General features: G+C 43.4%; 1 protein-coding gene across 3 annotated transcripts in view; it reads right to left on the bottom strand.

Annotated features, from left to right (window-relative positions):
* Window positions 1–23,346, bottom strand: part of TIMD4 (T cell immunoglobulin and mucin domain containing 4) — a 45,574-nt gene that overhangs the window by 10,159 nt on the left and 12,069 nt on the right. For all 3 annotated transcript variants that reach the window (XM_037152239.2, XM_037152240.2, XM_053665913.1), the window contains exon 5: window positions 23,180–23,263. In XM_037152239.2, coding sequence (XP_037008134.2) covers window positions 23,180–23,263 — 84 coding nt within the window. The remainder of the gene's footprint in view (window positions 1–23,179; window positions 23,264–23,346) is intronic.

Genomic DNA, 23,346 nt, shown 5'->3' with positions numbered 1-23,346 from the left:
TTTTCTGGCTTTAGAGATGGCAGGAGGGACCTCAAGCCAAGGAATGCATGTGGCCACTGGAAGCTGGAAAAGGCAAGGAAATAGTTCTACAGAATCAGGAAGGCATTCAGCCCCACTCACAACTTGATTTTAGGACCTCTGACCTCCGGCACTGAAAGATAATAACTGTGTAGTTTTAATCTGCTATCTGGTCATTTGTTGCAGCAACAACAGGAAACCAATATAGACACTGTGGTCACTAACATCTTCCAAGAGAACAGTGGCTCTGGGGGGTGGGCATAATAACGAAAGGAAGGTTGACTTTTCACTTAAAAATTTTTGTAGGCTTTGTGCCTTTGCCATGTATATGCATTATCTACCTTAAAATAAATAACATCAAAAGAATCTTAAAATTCGCCACACTTTCCTGGCCATGAACTCAACCAATACTTCTGATTAATAGATTTTCCTACAGAGTGAAAATGCATTTACATTAAAAAATACCAAAATATGGACCACTTGGCATCTACAGTCCTCATTATAAATTAGAAAATTAGTTGCTGGTTTAATTTTAGGCTCTTAGGTTTTTGGTATTATCAACTGATGGTCATTGGAGCCAATTTGATACCAACAGAAATCCCCAATTTGGGGTTGGGTGAAGAAGGAAGCTTTGTCCAATGCAAACAGCTCAACAGTGCTGCAATGCAGCAGTGGAAATAGCATGGCTGTGAGGCTGCCCCAGGGCCATACAGCCCAGAGGCCACTCTTCAGCTTGTGGCTCTGCTTGTTCCACCCTGCTCTAGGAAGGTATCTTCAGTGTTTCAGCTCCAGCTGGGGACAGGTGCTCTTCAGTAAAAAGCAAGTTCTCAGAGCCAGAGGGGAACTGGATTACATGGAGAGAAAAAGAACCCTGCCTCTGGTTTCTGATTGGTCCATCCTCATGCAAATAAGGACTCTGAATCCTCACAGTTTGATTTGTCCAAAGGCACTGTTCTGATTGGTCACTCTGATTGGTCTGAAATGCATAGCTCTGGTTGGATGGGGAAAAATCTCAATCCTGTTGGTTGAAACGGACTCCAGGAGCTCCTTTATATGGACTGGCTCAGATGGTAGAAACGCAGTTGTGGCAGGCAGTTCAGCACAGAGGCCTCTCCATGAAGTGCAGTTTGCATGAGAGGCCCCTGTGCAGAAATGCCTGTTAGGCCCTGCTTTTTACTTTGAGCCCAGTTAGCCAGCAGGAGCCCTTCTTAGTAGGGTCTGCCCCTTCCCTTGTCTCCCTACCCCCACAGGGTTCACAGTATGCATGCATACTCAGGCAAATTGAAATTTCTGTGAAATTTGACCCCAGACCTTAGAACATTATGTGGCTACCACTCAGCCTCCCTTACACTTTAGCATGACTAAGTGTTTATCTTTATTAAAGTTTCTTGGCTGTGTGGCCTTAGGCAAGACATTTCCTCTCTCTGAGCCACAAAATTCAGTCATCTGAAAAATGCTCTTATGTCCTTTTTAACCTTATTTCTAGATGACTTCTCACAGAGAATTTGACTAACCTGAGAAAAATCATTACATTGTAGTTTTTGTAAAAAGATATAAAGCCCTGTTTAGAATACAAAATGAGTATATAAATAGTTTAGAAATATAGATATACAAATACATGCATACCTCTTGCTCCCCCAAAGAAAACCAAAAAAGAAATACTCAAAGGCTGAATCCACATGACATGGCATGGAAATGTTATTGGCAATTACATGTTTTCCTTTCAGCACTTTTGTTTTAATTTCTAAACTTTTTCAAATGTAAAACTCTTAACTGTAAAATATCCTATGAGTCAAGGGTTAAGTACTGCAAACTCTCTAAGACGCCTGAGCCCGTGTGCTAACACTTAGGTAAGTGTCATTTCTCCAAAGCAGTAACCACGATGACCTTCTACATGAAACGTTGAAGACAGGTGTTAGAAACCCATTAACCCACAGCCAAAGACGGTTTGGGTGGGTGGTGCTCTTAGACAAAACGAAGTATGTCACATTACGCACTTTAAAAAAATTAAGTGTGTTACATATTAGCCTCCAAGAGCACTGCCATGAAAAGATGTAAAGGACATACATCTATCTCTAAGAGATAGGTGTGTTGTTGGGTTTTTTTAAAGTCAAAATGGCTTGTTTATTTAAAACAATGAGTACGTGTAAAAATCGGTGAAGTTCAAGTAGGGACTGTAGACTAGTCAGCTGTGCTGCACCAACGTCCATTCTTGGTGTTGACCGTGTACTGGAGTGACGTACGAGGTCACCGCTGGGAAGCCAGAGGAAGGTGCGGACCTTCCTGCACTATTTTTGCAAGTCGGTGTGAGTCTAAAATTATTTCAAAATTAAAAGTTTTTAAAAACTGATTTAAGTGATTTAAACCTCAGCCATTTCAAATCGTTTGATCCAACATACGTGGGAAGCATAATGGCTTTGCCGTAAAAAGTTTTTGAACAAAATTATTGAATTTTAATGCAAGTTTAAAACAATAGAGTGGTTTTGTAAAAAAAAATTGAGAATTTTGTAAGAAATGATAGATGTTACTACGTCGGTAGAGAAAAATGATCTGAGAGAATCTAGCTCAAACTCTTAGAGTAATTAATCTCTTTATCTCAGTCATTTGGGACAGGGTAGGGGTGGAGTGGGAGGGCTACTAATGTTTGGAATATAAGGAACTCTCACTTTATACCGTTTTAACTTTTTTCTTAACAAGAGACTATCATTATTTTATAACATAAAGAATAAAGTTTAAATGTTAAAACTATAGCATAAAAACACCATTTTTACCTTCAAAGGACTTATCATCTAGTAGGCAGGCAACAGTCAGTGAATGTTCTAGAAGAGCCCCATTGAACCAGGATTCTCCTGTATCAGGATGGTACAGCCCCACTGAACCAGGATTCTCCTATATCAGGATGGTACGGGTCAAAGGAGGGCCAACTATAGCCTATAGCCTGGTTCTGTTCCGCCTGGGAGCTAAGAATCATTTCTATATCTTTTTAATAGTTGGGGAAAACTCAGAAGAAGAATAATGACACATAACACCTGAAAAGTACAGGCAATTCAAATTTCGGCATCCATCAATAAAGTTTTATTGAAGCACAGTGACACCCATTCGTTTGTGTGGGTGCCTGGCTGCTTTTGCACTGAAAAGGTAGAATTGAGGAATTGAGACAGAGACAGTATGGCTTGCAAGGCCTAAAATATGTACTAGGAGTTTGCCGGCTCCTAGTCCACTGTTGCAAAACTAATACCCGTGGAGTCAGGGAATTAAGTGTGTTAGATATGGGCACAATTTTACTCTTAAAACTTTCAGGCCCTGGAGTGATGGGAGACTTGCCCTTCAAGAGGGTTACGCCTGAGGTTGTAGACTAGAACCCACTGCCTCGCTGACTCAGATAAAATTGTGTGCTGTGTGCAGTTCTGGAGAGACACTGCAGTTTTAGAAATTCTTTTAAGAATCCATCTTAAACGTCATTCCTGTGCCCATCCCATGGCCAGAAATTTGCTTCACAAGTACTAGAAACTCCTTCCTGCATGCCCGGCAGAATGACAAGCACTCCGAGTAAAGTCTCATTTGATGCTTGCAAAACCCATTTACAGGTGTGTAAACTGAGGCTGAAAGAAAAAGAGTTTAAAACATTCACCTGAAGGAACACAAACCATAAAAGGAAATTTGAACCCAACTCTGAGCCACTCAAAAAATCAGAATCATTAACCACTCTGAGAGAAAAGAAAGACAGCATGCTAAAACCCTATTTAAAAACACAAACTTGATAACCAGTGGGCTTCATGCCAGAAATCTATTGGAAATAAAAGATATCTCCTCAGTGGATATATTTTAAAACTCTGTTACCTATGTTGACTCATCATTGAATTCATAGACATGGGACCTCATCGGTCTCTACTTTTAAATCAAATTTAGTTCTAAAATAAGTTAATTCAGTGATACAACCTTAACACAATCCTAGAAATTTGATAAGTGACAACTTCAAGCCTTCAGTGAAGTTTCTTTCCTTTTGTAAGGTAGCATTGGCCTATGCTGCCCCCTTCTGGAGCACTGGTGGTATGGCCTCAAAGATCCAAGGGATAGCTGAAGGATCCCAGAATCACAGTGTGAATATTTTAGAGCTGAGGAGAATTACACATTATTTTCTCTGAATCCTCTTTCTAATTAATAGAAAAATATATAAGTTGAGAATTTCACTCACTCCAGATTCCAGAGGAATGAGTTCCAAACAAGACCCCATATTTTCTGACTTTGCCTGACTTTGCCTAGTAGCATTAAGATAGAACTGGAATTTCAAAATGACTTTTGAAAGTAGAAACACGCATTTAACTGAATTCGCATACTTCCTTCACCTTTGGGAGACCTCCATGTGCTTTTAATATGTACAATGACCAAAAAGAGCGCTCTAGCCCGGCCAGCTGGCTCAGTGGGTTGGCACATCCCCCCCTCCCCCACCGAGCACCAAAAGACTATGGGTTCAACCCTGTTGGGGACGTGGGGACATGCACAGTAGGCAACCAATCTGCTTCTCTCTCGCATCGATTCTTCTCTTTCCCTCTCTCTCTCTCAAATTAATTAAAAACATGTCCTTAGGTGAGGATTAAAAAAAAGAGCGCACTCCACACTTAATGAATCAACAGAGCATTATATACGTGAGTCAGATGTTCCTTAGCTCCAAGGGCAAAATTGGGTGGGGCCTGTTTTTTACATTTGAAAGGAACAGAGAGCACATTGTGTTAGCACCCAACAGGATTCATAAAGAGGAAGGAATGATGGATGACTTCACAGTTCACGCAGTTGCGGTGACAGAGGGCGGCCAGAGACTGGAGGACACCACTGTCTGAGTCACTCCAGTTCTGATCCAGGTCTCCACCTCCCACTGTCCCCGAGGTGCCCCAGCAACAAAAATGTCATCATCCCTGTGAGAGCCTGGGGCCACCGCCCCAGGCTACTGTTCTTACACACCGACATCAGAGGGTCTTGTTGAAGCACAAACAAGACCTCACTCCAAGCCTTCCACACAGGACTCCTCTCCAGAGCACAATGTCCATACTACTCTGCCCGCACCAGCTCATCAATAGATCTTGATTGAGGGAGATGGCAAGGGGCATGTTTTACCAAGAAACCTCAGAATTACCAATAACAACAATACACAGGTACCCTACACAGAGTACTTACTACAGGCCGAGCACAGGGCAAGTACTTCCCATGTTTGACCTCAGAAAATCACTGTCTTCATCTCACAGTGGGAACCGTGTGGCGCAGAGATGGCAGGCTCAAGTCACATTACAAGCAGGGCAGTGAGCAAACCTCAGAGCCATGGTTAGGTATCTGAGAGCCCAAGCTCTTGTCCTCTGGGCTCGGTGGCTTTTGGACAACCTGGCAACAGCTCACATGCAGTTCCTCTGGAAAGATTGGTGCTGGACAGCAGATGGCCATGCTCTGCCACAGCGCGATGGTGAAGACAGCCATCTGGAACAGACCCCAGCCCTCCGCTGCCTAGCTGGACCCATTTCTGAAAAACAGGTCCTGATCATTATTATTGCTCGAATACAATGATGAGCACAATGTAAGCGGCTGAAAGTATATAAAGCTCTGACGTTTATTATCGCATTTGAACGTCAGGGTGAATCTATGAGGTAAGTAAACTTATGTTGAATTAAGCTGGCTTGGGCAGAATTATGGAAGGAGGAAGACCCTGACACTCAGCACCTTGCCCGGTGCTGCCGACTATAATGGTAGGAGATGGTAGGGCAAGGACACCTGAGTTCAGAGTCCCGTCTATTCCCCTCCACCAGGTCGCAAAGCATCGCAGGGTCCCTAAGTGCAGGCAGGCTCTTGCCAAAGAGCGTTGGGACCTTGACTCACTGACTTCCTCACATGGTGGCAAGCAGATGCCTCACCACAGAACTTGCTGAGTTTCCTCCCTTTCCCCCGCCCCACCCTGGGAAACCAGAGATCCTTGCCGCCGCCGTGTCTGGCTGGGCGTCAGAGGGCCCCTGTAGTCTGTGGAGTGAGTCACCCAGAGCCCTTGGTTAACCACTAATGAGAACCCATTCTGGGGCTGGCTCCGTGTACTGGTAGGTGGCTGGTACCTTCTTTTTTGCACTCTGCCCCACCATGGGCATGACTCTCTTAAAGCTTGGCAGCGCTCTTTGATCTTACCAGGTTGACCTTTCTGAAGGTGAGCTGTTAGAAGCAAGAATTACAGATTCCATTCTAGCTTCATTAATGAAAAAAAAAAAAGTCACTGGTACAATTGGTAGACTGCAATGCTGTTGTGAGGAAAATGGTGAGATCCACTTTTTTTGTTGCTGTTCCTTCCTTTTATCTCCAGACTACAATCCTATCAACTGATCTGAGCTCGTGAAAAGCACTGGGCATGAGAGAGAAAAACAAACAGGCTAATGCCTCAAGAAAGATGTTGACTTTGAAATCAACTGCATCCAATTTCTTTCCTCCTAAGAACAGCGTTTTGAAAGTGAAATTGAGCTTTGCTTCATTCCCCTGCCTGCCTCTATTCCTCCCGCTGAACCTGGACTGAGAGTGGCAATTTCCCCTGCAACTTCCTTATGTCCTTGATCAACTGAGGACCCAGGAAAGTGTCAGGTTCTGACAGGGCTTGATTTTTGTCTTTAATAAAATAGTGCAGCGTTGGGGAAAGAGCTGTGATGTGGGAACTAGAAGAAGGACCTGCCTACGGCCTCGTTCCCAGTTCTCTTCAAACTTTTTTAATGCCTCTCTGCCTCAGTTTTTTACAGAGGTGTCCAACCTTTTGGCATCTCTGGGCCACACATTAAATACACTGCAACACATAATCACACACACACAAAACTCATAAGGTTTTAAGTAAATTTATGATTTTGTGTTGAGTCACCTTCACAGTCACCCTGAGCCACGTGTGGCCTGAGGACCACAGGCTGGACACCTCTGACTGTTGAATAAGAAGAGTGTATTATACCAGCAATTCCTAAATGCCTCCTTGGGGCCAGGATGGGCTGGCCTCAAAAGAATTTCCTGAGGAAGTTTGTTAAACAAGTAATTTCTTAGGCTCACCCCAGAGGCTCCATTTCTGCAAGTCTGGAGTGAAGTAGAACAACCTCTATCTTTGCTAAGCTTCCCTGTGAGCCCATTCCATGAACAGGGCTGGTGTTCACAGACCGGATGATCTCCAAGTTCAAGGACTGGGTTCTCCAGTCTCCTCCTACTTCCCTGGGAGGCCGGCATGAGATGTGGTCAGTCTCACACCTTCATTTACTCTGCCCTCACCCCCTTCTCTCTTGCCTCTTTCCAGACCAAACCCCACCTCCCCCGTTCTTGACTGCATTCGCTCCTTCTACACCAGGACCAGCCTTGCTCCATTCACCATTCCCTTCTCTACCTTGTCTCCCCTTTAAATATTTCTGGAAGAATACCTAAAGTTGGTTCTCTCACAATGTTCCCTGGAGGCTGGAGTGTGTGTTGGGGGGGGGGGGGCGTCTTCCTCTGCGCCCTTCATCCCTCCCTTATTCTCGTACAATCGCTTCAGTTAGAGCTTAGGCCACCTAGGAGACAATATAATAAAGTGTTTAAGAGCTCAGTTTCAAGAGCCAAGAGACCTGGGGTTCCAACTCTGGCAAATTTTTCAACCTATTTAAGCTGCAGTTCCTTCCCCTTTGGAATGTGTGTAATCATTGAGTCCTCCTCATAGATCTGAACCATATCTCACAACAAGATAACATGTTAAAAGCATCAAGCCGAACTTCTGGCCAAGATGGAGGCATAGGTAGACACATAGTGCCTCCTCACACAATCAAAAGAAGGACAACTATTTAAAAACAAAAAACAACCAGAACTGACAGAAAATCAAACTACATGGAAGTCCGACAACCAAGGAGTTAAAGAAGAAACATCCATCCAGACCAGTAAGAGGGACGGAGTCAGGCAGCCGGGGCAGAGAGGGCTCTTGGCAGGGTGGTGGATTGTGGATTGGGGCACTCGAGGCTGCAGCTGGCCGGCAAGGCAGTGGCTGGTGGACTGGGTGGCCCCACATTCACATGAGCAGATAGAGCAGGCAAAACAAAGGGGGAGTGGGATGGACTGCACAACCTAGGGTCTCAAACCACTGATTGAAAACACCTGTGGGGAGACCCACAGGATCCTAGAACATACACAAACCCACTCACATGGGAATCAGCACCAAAAGGGCCCAATTTGCTTGTGGGAAGTGTGGAAGTGACTGAAATCCTGCAGAGAGCAGAGCAGGCGCCATTGTTCCCTCTCGGACCCCTTCCCCACAGACAGCGTCACTACCCAGCCACATGGGTTACCCCACTCTGATGAACACCTAAGGCTCCTCCCCTCACTATGTAACAGGCACATCAAGACAAAAAAAAAAAAAGGCCCAAATGAAAGAACAGATCAAACCTCCAGAAAAAATACAACTAAGCAACAAAGAGACAGCCAACCTATCAGATGCACAGTTCAAAACACTGGTAATCAGGATGCTCACAGGATTGGTTGAATTTGGTCACAAATTAGATGAAAAAATGAAGATTACACTAAGTGAAATAAAGGAACAGGTACAGGGAATCAGTAGTGATGGGAAGGAAACTGGGTCTCTAATCAATGGTGTAGACCAGAAGAAAGAAAGAAACATCCAATCAGAAAATAATGAAGAGAAAAATGCATTCTAGGAGTTGGAAGATGGCAACAAGGTAGGAAGGAGCAGAGTCCACTTCCCCCTACACACAGGAGAAAAACCTGGCTGACCTACAGAGGAACAGAGCAAACAGCCAACAGTACCCCAGCATATATGAAAGTAAGAAACCAGAAATTGTAGTGGACACTGTAAAACCAGAAGGTAAGGAGACTACTGCAGGACAGTAAGGTCCCAGGGACCAGCCCAGGGACTTAGCTGTAGCCCCAGGTCCAGCGCCAGGCGCTGAGTCTACCACAGACTCTTTGGGAGCCATGGACCTGCCACAGGGTCCTTGGGAGAGAACCCAGTCAACTGCTCCTGCCCTCCCTGGCCAAGCAGGGTTTGAGCAGCACCAGGAGAGACCTGGTTGCTTGAAGTTGCAGAGAGGGGAATAAGGACAAAGAGGCAAAAAGACAAGGGCCGTGATCACCTGGGGAGTCTGTGGTCACTGGCTTGGGAGAGTTGAAAGCCCCGCAGTGACGTGCACTGACCCTAATAGTCACCGGTCTGGCTGGAGCACTGGGAGGTACTAAGCAGCAGGCTCGAGTAGGTTGAATTTCTCAAAAAGTAAAACTATTTGGGGGATTCTCCTGAAACAGCCACTCGGCTTACTCCCCACCCAGTTGGGCAGCAATCCCGAGGTTGCGCCGAAGTCTCTGTGTTTCCCCCATAGCACTGGGAAGGGTTCTTGCCCAATCCGCTGGACCCAGGTGTGTGTGCCCACCTGCACCCCAGCCCATGGCGATCACCCCCTGGGAAAGAGCGCTCTAAAGAAGACCTAGATCCCCTACCTGGGGCACTGAGGAGAGGCGCCAGACTAGCTCTTTGGGAGAGTGCTCGCAAGGCTGTCTAAATGCACAAGAAAGGCCACACCAATCACCCCTCAGCCTGCTGCAGCCAGCAAGACCAGAAAAACCAGCCTGGCCAGTTTGAAACCATCAAGAGGTGTGTTTTTTTTTTTAAGTAATCTTTTATTTTTTAATTTTATTATTGTTTTATCTTTCAATACCTCATTCCTCTCTTTCCTTCTTTCTTATTTTATTCCTCCTTCCTTTCTTTCCAATTTTATCTCTTCTTCACTTCTCCTGCCTTTTTTTAAAAATACCCACATTAGAGACAAAAAACTTGGAACTGTGAAAGGACCAGAGTTGGACCCAAAGAGGGGGCATCCCAACAGCTAAGACAGTGAGACAAATTTCACTTTGCTATATTGCAGAGAAACTACAAGTTACTGCATATTTGTATTATTTTTCATTATTCTTACATCTTTTATTTTAATAGTATCTTTATATTGCTCTTCTTTCTGTATAGTCTTCTTTGCCTTGGCTGGTTATATTGTGTCATTTGACAGATTTCCCCTGTTCTCTCCTCCACAGTGCATTGCTAATTTACTGTCCTTTGTGTCACTTGTGTTCCTTTAGCACACTACTCACAGTTCTATACCCCCTATTTATGTTATCCAGATCACACAGATTCTGTCATATGATTGTTGCTCTAATATTATTGTAAATGATAGCTGTTCCACACAATACTTCACATCACCCCTCCCAGATCTTAGCTCACTCCACAGTTTCCTGAACTCTATTACTGTAGTGGTTAACTCTATTTGCTCAAACACTACACCTATTTACTATCCTCTACTCTCACCTTACTCCAGAATCTGACCTCCCACAATCTCACTGCTTTCTAGATCCAACTCACAATCCTTTGCTCCCCAACAAGAGTCTTATCTTCTCTCCATTCTTTCTTAAAAGAGGCTAGTTGGGTTGAAAATCACAGTTACTATACATAGCCAAAGGATCTCCTATCTCTTCTCTACTGGTTGATACTGTAAATATCATAGAATACTCTCCTGCTGTCATAAACCATTTTGCCTTCCCTTCCAACTGATCACACAAAAAAAAAGAGTAGGTGGATGTGGTAAACACCAAGACACCCAACTAGAAGAGAAAATCCAACAACAAAAGAACCACCAACAGATAACAACAGAAGAAGGTGAAGGAGGGAGTGGAAACCACACGAACCTCAATCCAGGACCTATCTGGAAATACAACTAAACAGTGGAGAAACTACCCAGTACAAACAACTGAATAAGAGCAAAAGAGAATCCTCAAAACCTTGTACACATGAAAGAACTAGCTTCAACACAACCTGCCCTCACCAGCACAACAAATTACAATAGGTGGTAGATAGAGTGACCATCCGTTAACCAGCAGGTTGGAAGGACCCACAAAAGAAAGACCCCAAAACAATGAAAGCCCAAAGACAAACACAGAGCCAACTTAAAGGACAGCCCAAGACCAGTGAGCTGGGGAGATCGAGGAGACTACACCACTTCACCTCACAGGTATTATACCACAGAAATTCACATCATAAGTCCAGGAAGCCAGAACAAATCAATTGAAGAAGCTGAAGCTAACAAGAAGAGTCTCATAAACAATGGGAAGACAAAAGAACCAATCTCCAAATGAAATGAAAGAAGGAAGCTTCAGAAAGAATGTTAGATGACATAGAGGCAAGTCAACTATCAGATACTGAATTCAAAGCCTGGTTATCAGGAAGTTCAAAGAGCTCACAATGAGCTACCAGAAACTATAGGGGAACTACAATGAACTCACTGCAAACTATATCAACATGAAAAAAAAAATAGAAACTATCAGCAAGGGCCAAGAGGAAATGAAGAATACAATTTCTGAACTGAAGAACACAGTGGAAGGAATCAAAAGCAGAATTGATGAAGCAGATCAGATCAGCGAGTTGGAGGACAAAGAAGAAAAAAAATACCGAGAAAGAGCAAGAAAAGGAAAAGAGGCTCAGAAAGAATTAAGAAGGATTAAGAGAAATGCAATACAATATGAAATGTAATAATATCCAAATAATAGGGATACCAGAAGGAGAAGAAGAAGAACAAGGGATAGAAAATCTATTTGAAAAAGTAATGATGAAAAACTTCCCTAATTTGATGAGAGAAAAAGTCACACAAATCCAGGAATCAAAGAGAGTCCCAATCAAGAGGAGTCCAAAGAGGCCCACTTCAAGACACATCATCATTAAAATGGCAAAATTCCAAGACAAAGAGAGAATCTTAAAGGCAGCAATGGAGAAAAGGGAAATAACATACAAGGGAGCTCCAATAAGGTTTTAACTACTGATTTCTCCATGGAAACACTCCAAGCAAGAAGAGAATGGCAAGAAATATTCCAAGTAATGAGAAACAGAGGCCGGCAACCAAGGCTACTTTACCCAGCAAGGCTCTCAATCAAGATAGAAGGCCAAATCAAGAGCTTCCAAAACTAAAGAAGTCTAAAAGAATATGCCTCCACCAAACCAGCTCTGCATGAGATGCTAAAGGGACACATTTAAGAAAAAGAAAAGACAGAGACAGAGAGGAACACAGGTACAAAAATGGCAGTGAATAAGTACCTATCAATAATAACCTTAAATGTAAATGGATTAAATGCCCCAATCAAAAGACATAGAATAGCTGAATGGATAAGAAAGCATGACCCACACATATGCTGCCTACAAGAGACCCACCTCAGGACAAAAGACAAACACAGACTGATAGTGAAGGGCTGGAAACAAATTTTTCAAGCAAACAGACTGGGGGAAAAAAGCAGGGTAGCAATACTCATATCAGACAAAATAGACTTCAAAAAAGGGGCCATAAAGAGAAACCCAGAAGGTCACTTCATAATACTCAAGGGAAGAATCCACCAAGAAGACATTAACATTGTAAATATTTATGCACCAAACACAGGAGCACCCAAATATATAAAGAAAATCTTAGAGGACTTCAAGAAAGATATTGACAGCAACACAATTATAGCAGGGGATTTTAACACCCCACTGTCAAAAATGGACAGATCTTCCAAACAAAATATCAACAAAGATATTGTGGCATTGAACAATGCCCTAGACAAAATGGACTTAACTGATATATATAGAGCCCTTCATCTCAAAGAAGCTAAATACACATTCTTTTCAAATGCACATGGAACATTTTCAAAAATAGACCATATGATAGGACACAAAACAAGCCTCAACAAATTCAAGAAAATTGAAATCATCCCAAGCATTTTCTCCAACCACAAGGGACTGGAACTGGAAACCAACCCCAAGGGAAAAAACCCAAACCACTCAAAATTATGGAGATTGAATAGCATGTTATTAAACAATGAATGAGTCAAGAATGAAATTACGGAAGAAATCAAAAGGTTTCTGGAAACAAATGAAAATGAACTCACAACAACCCAAAACTTATGAGACACAGCAAAGTCAGTCCTGAGAGGGAAGTTCATAGCAATACAGGCCTACCTAAAAAAGATAGAAACCTTTCAAACAAACAACCTAACCCTATGCCTATAAAAACTCAGAGAACAACAACACAGACAGCCCAGAGCAAGTAGAAGGAAGGAAATAATCAAGATCAGAGCAGAATTAAATGGCATAGAGACTAAAAGCACAATTCTAAGGATCAATGAATCCAGGAACTGGTTTTTTGAAAAGATAAACAAAATTGACAAGCCTTTAAGCAGGCTCATCAAGGAAAAAAGAGAAAGGACCCAAATAAACACAATCAGAAATGAAAGAGGAGAGATTATACCTGACACCACATAAATACAAAGGATTGTAAGAAATTACTATGAAGAACTGTATGCCAAGAAATTTGAAAACCTACCTGAAATGGACAAATTTTTAGAAAAATATAATCTTCCAAAGCTCAATAAAGAAGAAGCAGAAAGCCTGAACAGACCAATAACAGCAGATGAAATTGAAGCAGTAATCAAAAAACTCCCAACACACAAAAGCCCTGGACCAGATGGTCTCATGGGAGAATTCTACAAAGCACTTAAGGAGGTGCTAACCCCTATCCTTCACAGACTATTCCAAAAAATCCAAAAGGATAGAAAACTCCCAAATTCTTTTTATGAAGCCGGCGTCATCCTAATTCCAACACCAGATAAAGACACAACAAAGAAAGAAAACTTCAGGCCAATATCACTGATGAACATAGACACTAAAATCCTCAACAAAAGGTTGGCAAACCACATCCAACAATACATTAAAAAATCATACACCATGACCAAGTGGGATTTATCCCAGGGATGCAAGGATGGTTCAACATTAGCAAGTCAATAAATGTAATACATCACATAAACAGAAGCAAAGACAAAAATCACATGATCATATCAATAGATGCGGAAAAAGCATTTGATAAAGTATAGCACCCATTTATGATAAAAACACTCAGCAAAGTGGAAACAGAGGGAGTATTCCTCAAGATAATAAAGGCCACATATGAGAAACCTACAGTCAACATCATACTCAATGGGAAAAAACTAAAATCTTTTCCACTAAGATCAGGAACAAGACAAGGTTGTCTATTTTCACCACTTCTATTCATTATAGTATTGGAAGTTTTAGTCACAGCAATCAGACAAAAAAAGGAAATAAAAGGCATCCAAATAGGAAAGGAGGAAACAAAACTGTCACTGTTTGCAGATGATGTGATGGTATACATGGGAAATCCTATAAATTCCCCCCCAAAACTGCTTAACCTAATAAATGAATTTGGCAAAACAGTGGGATACAAAGTCAATATCCAGAAATCAAAGACGTTTTTTGTATACCAACAATGAAACATCAGAAGCAGAAATCAAGAAAAAAATCCCATTCGATATAGCAAAAAGAAAAATAAAATACCAAGGAGGTAAAAGACCTGTATGCAGAAAATTGCACAACACTGAAGAAAGAAATCAAGGAAGACACAAATGAAAACATATACTGTGTTCATGCATTGGAAGAATTAACATCATCAGAATGTCCATATTACCCAAATCAATTTACAGGTTCAATGCAATACCTATTAAAGTACCAATGGCATATTTCACAGACATAGAACAAACACTTCAAAAATTTATATGGAACCATAAACAATCCCGAATAGCAGCTGCAATTTTGAGAAAGAAGAGCAAAGTAGGAGGGATCACAATACCTGATACCAAACTGTATTACAAGGCCACTGTAATCAAAACAGCCTGGTACTGGCATAAAAACAGGCACATAGACCAATGGAACAGAACAAAGAGCCCAGAAATAAACCCAAGTCTCTATGGTCAATTAATATTTGACAAAGGGGGCAGCAACATAAAATAGAGTAAAGATAGCAAACTTGCAATCATTAACAACCACATCTAAAACAAAAACAAAAGCAAACTAAAACAATTTAGAACAGGAACAGAAACACAGAAATAAAGATCACATGGAGGGTTATGAACAGGGGAGTAGGAGGGGAAGAGAGGGGGGAAGGTACAGAGAATAAGTAGCATAGATGGTAGATAGAAAATAGACAGGGGGAGGGCAAGAATAGTATGAGAAATGTAGAAGCCAAAGAACTTATATGTATGACCCATGGACATGAACTAAAGGGGGGATTGTGGATGGGAGTGGGGGTGCAAGGTGGATGGGAGTGAAGGGGGGAAAATGGGACAACTTGTAATAGCATAATCAATAAAATATATCTAAAAAATAAAAATAAAAATAAAACCGCAACCTGCTTTCTAAGCCTAAATGTGCCATTCCTGGCATGTCAGAAGACCAGTGCCATTTATTATCAGTGACTCCCAAAATTATATCAATAGCCCTGAACTGCAGCTTCTGAGATCATATGTATGAAACTATTGGCACAGGGGCAAGCCCTTATTTACCACATGCCCTGTGAATCATCATAGTAATTACTATTTGATCTGAGGTAGGTGCCAACCATCAAAGACACCCATCCCACCCAGACATCCCTAAATGAGCCCAGCCCCCACATTCCCAACTGCCTGTGAGACATTCCTGAGACACATCCAATTCAAGATCTCCCAAATAAATGCCATTCTTCCTCCCGGGGTGCCTTTACCAGATAACCTATCACATCGATCCAGTCTCCCAAGTACGGAGAATTAATCACCTTGTGCTCTTCCTTCCATCACCAAGTCCTCTTGATTCTAACTCCTAAAGGGCTCTGACCCTGCCCCTCTCTGTTGTTACTGCTGCCATTGTTCTAGACACTCAGCTCCAGCCTCAGCCCAAATTACTGCAGGGACCCCCTGGGAAGCTAGCTCTCGGCCTCCAGGCCCGCTCCCCTCTGACACCTTCCACACTCCTGCCAGAGCAATCTTTCCTACAACAGAACTGCAAATGTCATGCCCTACTTGAAAAACCAAGACTGGTTCTTTATGACCCTGGAATGAAGTCTAAATTCTTCATCCCATCAATCCAGTCCTTTAAGAAGCTTGACCACACTTCCACCAAGATGGAGGCTTAAGTGGAAGCACTTCACCTTCTCACGCAACCAAATTTAAAAACAACAAAGTTTTAGCAACAAAAATGCAGCCAAACCACAGAAAATTGAACTACACGGAAGTCTGACAACAACAAACCCTTCAGCCAAACTGGTAAGAGGGGCAGAGCCAGCAGCAGAGCGGGGTTGGCCAGGAAAGATCCACCGAACAAACCCAGGCACATGACTCAGGCACGTGACCCAGGCACGTGACCCAGGTGCGCCAGCAGCCTTGGGCAGAACAAGTGTGGAGAAGCAGGCAGACCCACTGAGGTGGCAAGTGGTGGACCCACAGAGGGCGGATCGCGGTCACACATTCACGTACAGATAAACCGATGAAGGAACGAGCAGTGAGACGGACCGCGCAGGCCCCAGTGACAGGAAGTGGCAGAGGGGACCGCCATTGTCCCTCTCTGACCCCACCCCCCACATATGGCATCACAAACCAGTGACCTGGGTGGCCCCGCCCTGGTGAACAATTAAGGCTCCGCTCCTCATACATAATAGGCAGGAACAGATCAAAACATTATGGCTCAAGAAGAACTCAAAGCCCCAGAGCCCATAACTCTAAGAGAACAAGAAATTGCCAACCTATTGGATGCACAGTTCAAAACACTGGTGATCAGGATGCTCACAGAACTGGTTGATTTTAGTCACAAATTAGAGGAACATATGAAGGCTAAACTAATTGAAATGAAGGGAAATACACAGGAATGTGTATTGTATATACACAATAGTAATGGAAAGGCAACTGGGACTCAAATCAAAGGAGTGGACCAGAAGGAGGGAAAAAAATGACCAAACAGAAAAGGATGAAGAAACAAGAATTCAAAAAAAATGAGGAGAGGCTCAGGAACCTTCAGGACATCTTTAAACGTTCCAATATCCAAATTATAGGGGTTCCAGAAGAAGAAGAGGAACAGCCACCAGTGGAAAACTTATTTGAACAAATAATAAGGGAGAACTTCCCCAATCTGGCAAAGGAAATGGAATTCTAGGAAGTCCAGGAAGCTCAGAGTCCCAAAGAAGTTGGACCCAAGAAGGAACACACCAAGGCACGTCATCATTATATTAGCCAAGATTAAAATGAAGGACAGAATCCTAGAAGCAGCAAGAGATAAGGGGACAGTCACCTACAAAGGAGTTCCCATCAGACTGTCAGCAGATTTCTCAAAAGACACCTTACAGGCAAGAAGGGGCTGGAAAAAAGTATTCTGACTCATGAAATCTAAAGACCTACATCCAAGATTGCTCTATCCAGCAAAGCTTTCATCTAGAATGGAAGGGCAGATAAAGTGCTTCTCAGATAAGATCAAATTCAAGGAGTTCATCATCACCAAGCCCTTATTATATGAAGTGTTAAAGGGACTTATCTAAGAAAAAGAAGATAAAAAAGATGAACAGTGAAAGGACAGCAATCTCACAGTTATTAACAACCACACCTAAAACAAAAGCAAACTAAGAGGACAGCTAGATCAGGAGCAGAACCATGGAAATGAAAATCACATGGAGGTTTAGCAACAGGCGAGTGGGAGAACGGGGGAGAAGGTACAGAAAATAAGTAGCATAGATGGTAGGTATAAAATAGATGGGGGGGGCAAGAATAGTATGGGAAATATAGAATCTAAAGAACTTGAGACGTGGTCATAAACTAAAGAGGGGGGAATGGTGGGGGAGGGAGTGTGCAGGGTGGAGGGGAATGAAGGGGGGAAATAGAACATCTATAATGGCATAATTAATAAAATATTTTTTTTTAAAAAAAGAAGCTTGAGCACGACCAACTTCTCGTCTCCATGAAATTTAGCTGGATTACTAAACACTGTCCAAAGATTTCATGCTCTTGCCAAGTCCCCCTGTCTCTGCTCATGCTGGACTTCCTCCCAATTCCTTCTTCAATGAAATGGTCTTGTCCTTGAAGAACCAATTTCAAGATCACACTGAAATTGTTCTGGCCCTCCTTTCCAAGACAGAATCTGTCTTTTCCTCCTTGGGGCCCCAGCATACTTTTTCATACTTCTATTCAAAACAAAGCACATTGGACAACTAGTCGTTATGTCCAGGCCTGCCTGTACTATTAAAGTGTGACCTTTCTAAGAACAGAGGTCACGGCTAACTTATGTTTCTATGTCCTGTGCTGTGTACAGAGAAATGACCAGATAAGCCATGGTTAATGAATGGCAGATTTGAAAGGCCTTCCCAAGTATCCACATATGCAATCAAAAGGCCAGAATAAAGATAGCAAACCCATTTCCTCTGAGAATCCTCTGATTTCATGGAATGCCAGCTTGCTCTGGACCATGGCACATGGGCTGGTTTTATATAACCGGCCCCCTGTCCAAAAAAACAGTGATAGAACAAACGTTCCTAAGAGCATCTTTTCCCCCCTTCTTCACCATCCTAACCCTGGGACCGAGAAAAAGGTACTATAAAAATCTCAAGGAAAGAAAAATGTTATTACCAGAACAACGTTCATCTTTTCCAATTTTACTGGATTGACAGCCAAGCCCTCATGCATATTCAGGTGCATTCAATTTGAAATTTGTACAGGTTTGACTTCATGTGGGTGATGGGTATAATGACCCGTCTCGGGGCTGGGAAAAAGTGAATCCTGATGCTTTAGGATCAAATATGAAAATCTGCCCTTGGGGAAGCTCTGTGGGGAGACAGTGGCTGCCAGTCCTGAGACAAGGGCCAACTGTCCCTGACGTCAGGAGAACTGGCCTGTGGTCTCAGCTGTCTTCCTCACTCACCAAAAGGCCTCTTAACTTGTAGCCTTTTCCGGCCTCAGTTTCCCAGTTTTTCATACACAACAACCTTTCTGTGCCCCAGAGTTCACAGACACAATTTAAAATCCCTAAGAGCAAGGTGTGAGTCCCCCCCCACCACCACTCTGTCTAGCTGTGTGATCTTAGGAAAATTGCCCCACATCTCTGAGCTCTATTCCAGGCAACAGTAGAGAGGTGAAGGTTTGTCCCCCTGGGTGGGGCTTCTTCAGATGGTGGAAATAGAAGCTATATACTTAGAAGTGTCTTATAAAATAAGAAACAGAAATCTGGAAGTCCTTGCAAAGCAAACTCCACCATAGCTCTTTTTCAGCCACAATTTGCTTTCTAAGCCTAAATTATAGAGTGTCGCTTCCAGAGATGGAGCAACGTGAGGACAAAGCAAGCAAGAGGCAGCGGGAGATTGAGGGTGTCCACCCACAGAAATCACTGAGAGTTCTGCAGAGCCATAGCCACAGGAGTCTGTGGAAAACTTTCAGAACCTCGGCTTTATTCAAATTGTAAGCAGAGAATTTTGACCTTACAATTTTAACGCTTTCGTAACTTCCCCAAGTTTGTAATTTTGTCACTCATCAGCTGTTTCCCTAGTGTGATCAGCAGTTAAAAAAACAAAATAAATAAAACCGAAAAGTGTCTATGTGCTTACAAGGAATGGCGAGTCAGCTGGGAGCCTTTGGAAGTGGCCTCCAGTTACCTTGCGGGTCTGAACTAAAAGTGAGCGCATGAGCAGGACCAGCAGCCGAGGACGTAAGAGAAGACGTAGAAATCCATCCCGGTGACTATCATTGACTAGCCAGTAATTGTGGGCATTTTTCTCATGTATCCCCTCACTTAATAGCCCTGTGAAATAAGGACTGCTACTATTTCAATTTTATAAATTGAGGAAACTAAGATTTAGAAAAGGATAGAACAAGTCACTTACCTAAAAATCAAAAAGGGGGAAAAAAACCAGCAGGAAATGGCAGAGCTGGGGTAACATGAGCCTTTGAGCCTTTCCCACACTTACAGGGGTACAGTTCCTTTAACCCTGGCCCTGGGCTACCTGGGGGACTGTGGGCAGAAAAGACTGGAAAGAAAGAACTTGGGATGTCACCGAGCTGGTCAAAGGGAGCCCAGGGGGGCCAATCAAAAGAGAACTTAATCCCAGGCCACCGACCTTATTGAGGAAACAACAGCCCTGTGGCTCTCCTCACCCTGCCTTCAGAGTCCCTACCCTAGAGTCTTCAGGGAACAATCTGGAACCATGTCACATGCACTCTCGCTGCCGAGCAAACGTGAATCACTCCTCAGGCTAGAAGGAATGATTTAAATTCCTGTAACAGGCTTCCTTTAGCTGCAGAGAGAACCTATGAAGGTTTTATTGTTATTATTGTTGTTGATGTTGCTAGCTGTGAGATCTTGGGCGAGTCACTCTCCTCACACCCCACCCCATCCCTGAACTCCACAAAGAGCGGAGGTGAGAGACTGCCTTTCTGGGTAAGGCCCGTTTTAGGGAATAGTAGTTTTGACAAGATCCTCTCTAAGGATTTAAACCAGGCCTCAATCATGAAAGAAGCTTTACCGTCCAAAAAAAATTACATGGAGAAATGAGGAGGGAATGGAGGATATTTAGCCAAGGAAAGAAAACTCCCCAGAGACTCGCAGGCCCTCTGATAGTGGGTGAAAGCGCTTTCGTGGGAGTGAAGAAGTGACCTCATTATTCCAGCGAAGCCTCCGAGGGGACATGGGGGAGGGCAGCACAGCACGGCCTTAGAGTGGCATCAGAGTGGCGCAGACATGGGCTACACAGCCAGGCCTGCCCCTCCCCAGACATGTGATAACCTTCACGAACTTCTGAATAAGCGTGATGATGATGGTGTATATCTTGTAGACTTTTGAGAAAAATTTAATGAGGTTATGCATGTAAATGAATGGTGTTAAAACAAAGACCTGAATAGGTGTAAACTTCTCTAATAAGCTCTCTAACCTCCTGTTGTTTTTTTTCTAATGTGTAAAGGGGGGGGGTGGTATCTGTGCCTGACTAGAAGGTCATTGTGAGATTTGAGTAAGAAAATGCATGTTATAAACCCTTAGCACAGCACCTAACAAGTAGCTAAGTCCTGAGCTGATGGCAGTTATCATTATAGGTGTTCTGTTACCAAAACCAGTGGAGGAGAGAATGGTCAATGGAAGAACAGGATCTTCCATTCCAGGCAGGAAAACGAGGTAAGATGAAATAATATCTAAGAGCACGGAGCTTAGGCTGGACCTTCCCGGGCTGGTGCCCGGGAGCCGCGTGGCCTCGGGAGAGTCCGTCAAACAGAGAACGTGCCTGCTGTGGAGGGACTGGAGGAAGTGGCCCGTGGCAAGAGCTTGGCCAGCACGTGGTGCGTGCTCAACAAACCCTGGTTCGTTCCCTAACAAGTAGAGGTTAACACAGAGACGAACACACCCTCTTACAACAAGTTCCTCCGCTGCAGTGCAGCCTCTGGGTGTGGGAGCGGGTGTTCCCTCTTCCAGAATTTAACGTGAAGGAGTGAACTGAAAATGATCAGGAACATCATAAAAGAGAGTAAACCAATAGACGCCTTATTCCCAATTCAACGTAAAATAGTCCAAGACTTAAATGGAATAAAAGATGGCGTTTTGAAAACTCCTTGCCCACCCTCCATCGCTTTTCTGGTTGCCACCTTCTCTCCCGATAGAAAACAGCCCCCACCCTAACCCTGCACTGCGGACAAAGAAGGTTTGAATCTCCAGGACGTAGTTTCCCTCACGTTAGGAACATGGAGCCCAGATCGAGTCTTCCCACCGTGTGAGTCAGCACAGGCCAGAGCTGCTCCACGGCACTCGCTCACCCTCGCATTCCATCTGGACTCCTAGACTTCCTTCAGCACGGCGCCCCTTCCACGCACTCCTGTCTGCCCTCCAATCCCACCTTCTGAGCCTTTGTGAGTGATGTGGCAGTGCCTTCTTCCCAGGGGTAAAGGATGGCCGTCTTCCGGCGAATAAACTCATGGAATGACACCCAGACCCTCTGCTAACCAGAACAGCAAAAGAACAAGATGACATTTTTCTTCTCAGGAAGATTGAAAAGAGTTACACAAACGGTCATGTCAAGTGCAGGGAGGATCTGGGAAAGCAGATATTCTGAGGGCAGGAAAACAAGTTGGCACAGCCTTTCCGGGGGACAGTGTTGTAATAGCTATTCAACTTAAAATTGCACATGCCTTTCAGCCTAGCCTTCCCCTGGCTGGGCACCGCCCTGGCTAGAGAGACACTCAGATAAATGCTTAAGGGGACACACACGCAAGGTTGTCCACTGCGGACTCTTCACAATGATGAAACATTAGAACAACTGAAATGCCCTCACGGGACAATGGGTTTTATAAGTATCCACAGTATGAACTACCATACAGCAGTTTAGTGTAATGACGTACATCTGCACAGACTGAGGCAGAAGGCAGTCTGATATATATATATATATATATATATATATATATATATATATATATATATATAATTATTGTATTATATATACACACACACACACACACACACATATATATATAATGTGAGGTGAATGAAACAAAATGCAGAAGGCTGCCCACAGAATGACAGCATTTTTAAAAAATCCACATACAAAACAAACTGTATGTTTCCATCTCTATACATATATGTAAGGGACTAGAAAGAGATCTAGAATGCTCATCTTCAAGATAGCCATGGTGACCTCAGAGGAAAGGGTGGGATTAAAGAGAGGCAGCTAAAGAGAACTGTTTAACTGTGTTTTTAACTTTTTTTATGTCACTCACAAGAATGTGTTAGTGTCGTATTTGTATAATTTAAAATAAGTTAGCAGGCCCTGGCTGACGTGGCTCGGTTGGTTGAAGCGTTGTCCCACAGACCCAAAGGTTGCGGGTTTGTTCCCTGGTCTGGGCATGTGCAAGAGAGAACCGATCAGTGTTAATTTCACATCGATGTCTCTGTCTGTCTGTCTGTCTCTCTCTCTCTCCCCCAACTCCTCTCCCTCTCTCTCTGTCTCCCCCCTTTTCCTCTCTCTCTCTCTCTCTCAGAGCAGTGAAAACTGTCCTTGGGTAAGGATTAAAAAATAGTATGTTCATTGTATTTTGAGAAATGAATGGATGATGATTCTCCTACTGGCATTCCTAGCTTCAAGTTAGAAGCGGCTGGGGAAGGGGTTCAGAAATGAGGGGGGAAGGGAAGAAACCAGCACTGATACTTTTAGCATGTTTCACTTTCATCCCAGATGCAGGAGGATGTAGGATGTGACCACAGTGGAACCAAAATAGCTTGGTCCCGAGACAAGCTGGCAGACGCCAGACTGTTCCCACGGCCAAAGAGGATTCTGCTCACAGGTGCACGGCTCCTTACCCTTTGGCTGAGAAGAAAACCCTGGGTCTGTCCTTTTTGATGTCAATGCCTGTGATGTTGACCGGAGAACCCAGCCTTTGGACTCTGGAAAAAAAAAAAAAAGGAAAGGAGAAAACAAACTTGTATAAATACTTACCTTTTTATTTTGGGTGTCCCTCTGTCCCCAA

This window comes from Artibeus jamaicensis, unplaced genomic scaffold, assembly GCF_021234435.1.
Source record: "Artibeus jamaicensis isolate MK-2021 breed Jamaican fruit bat unplaced genomic scaffold, CSHL_Jam_final contig_432, whole genome shotgun sequence".
NCBI classification, from domain to species: Eukaryota; Metazoa; Chordata; class Mammalia; order Chiroptera; family Phyllostomidae; genus Artibeus; species Artibeus jamaicensis.
The sequence above is the reverse complement of the archived record's forward strand: the minus strand, read 5'-3'. Positions and strand labels throughout refer to the sequence as shown.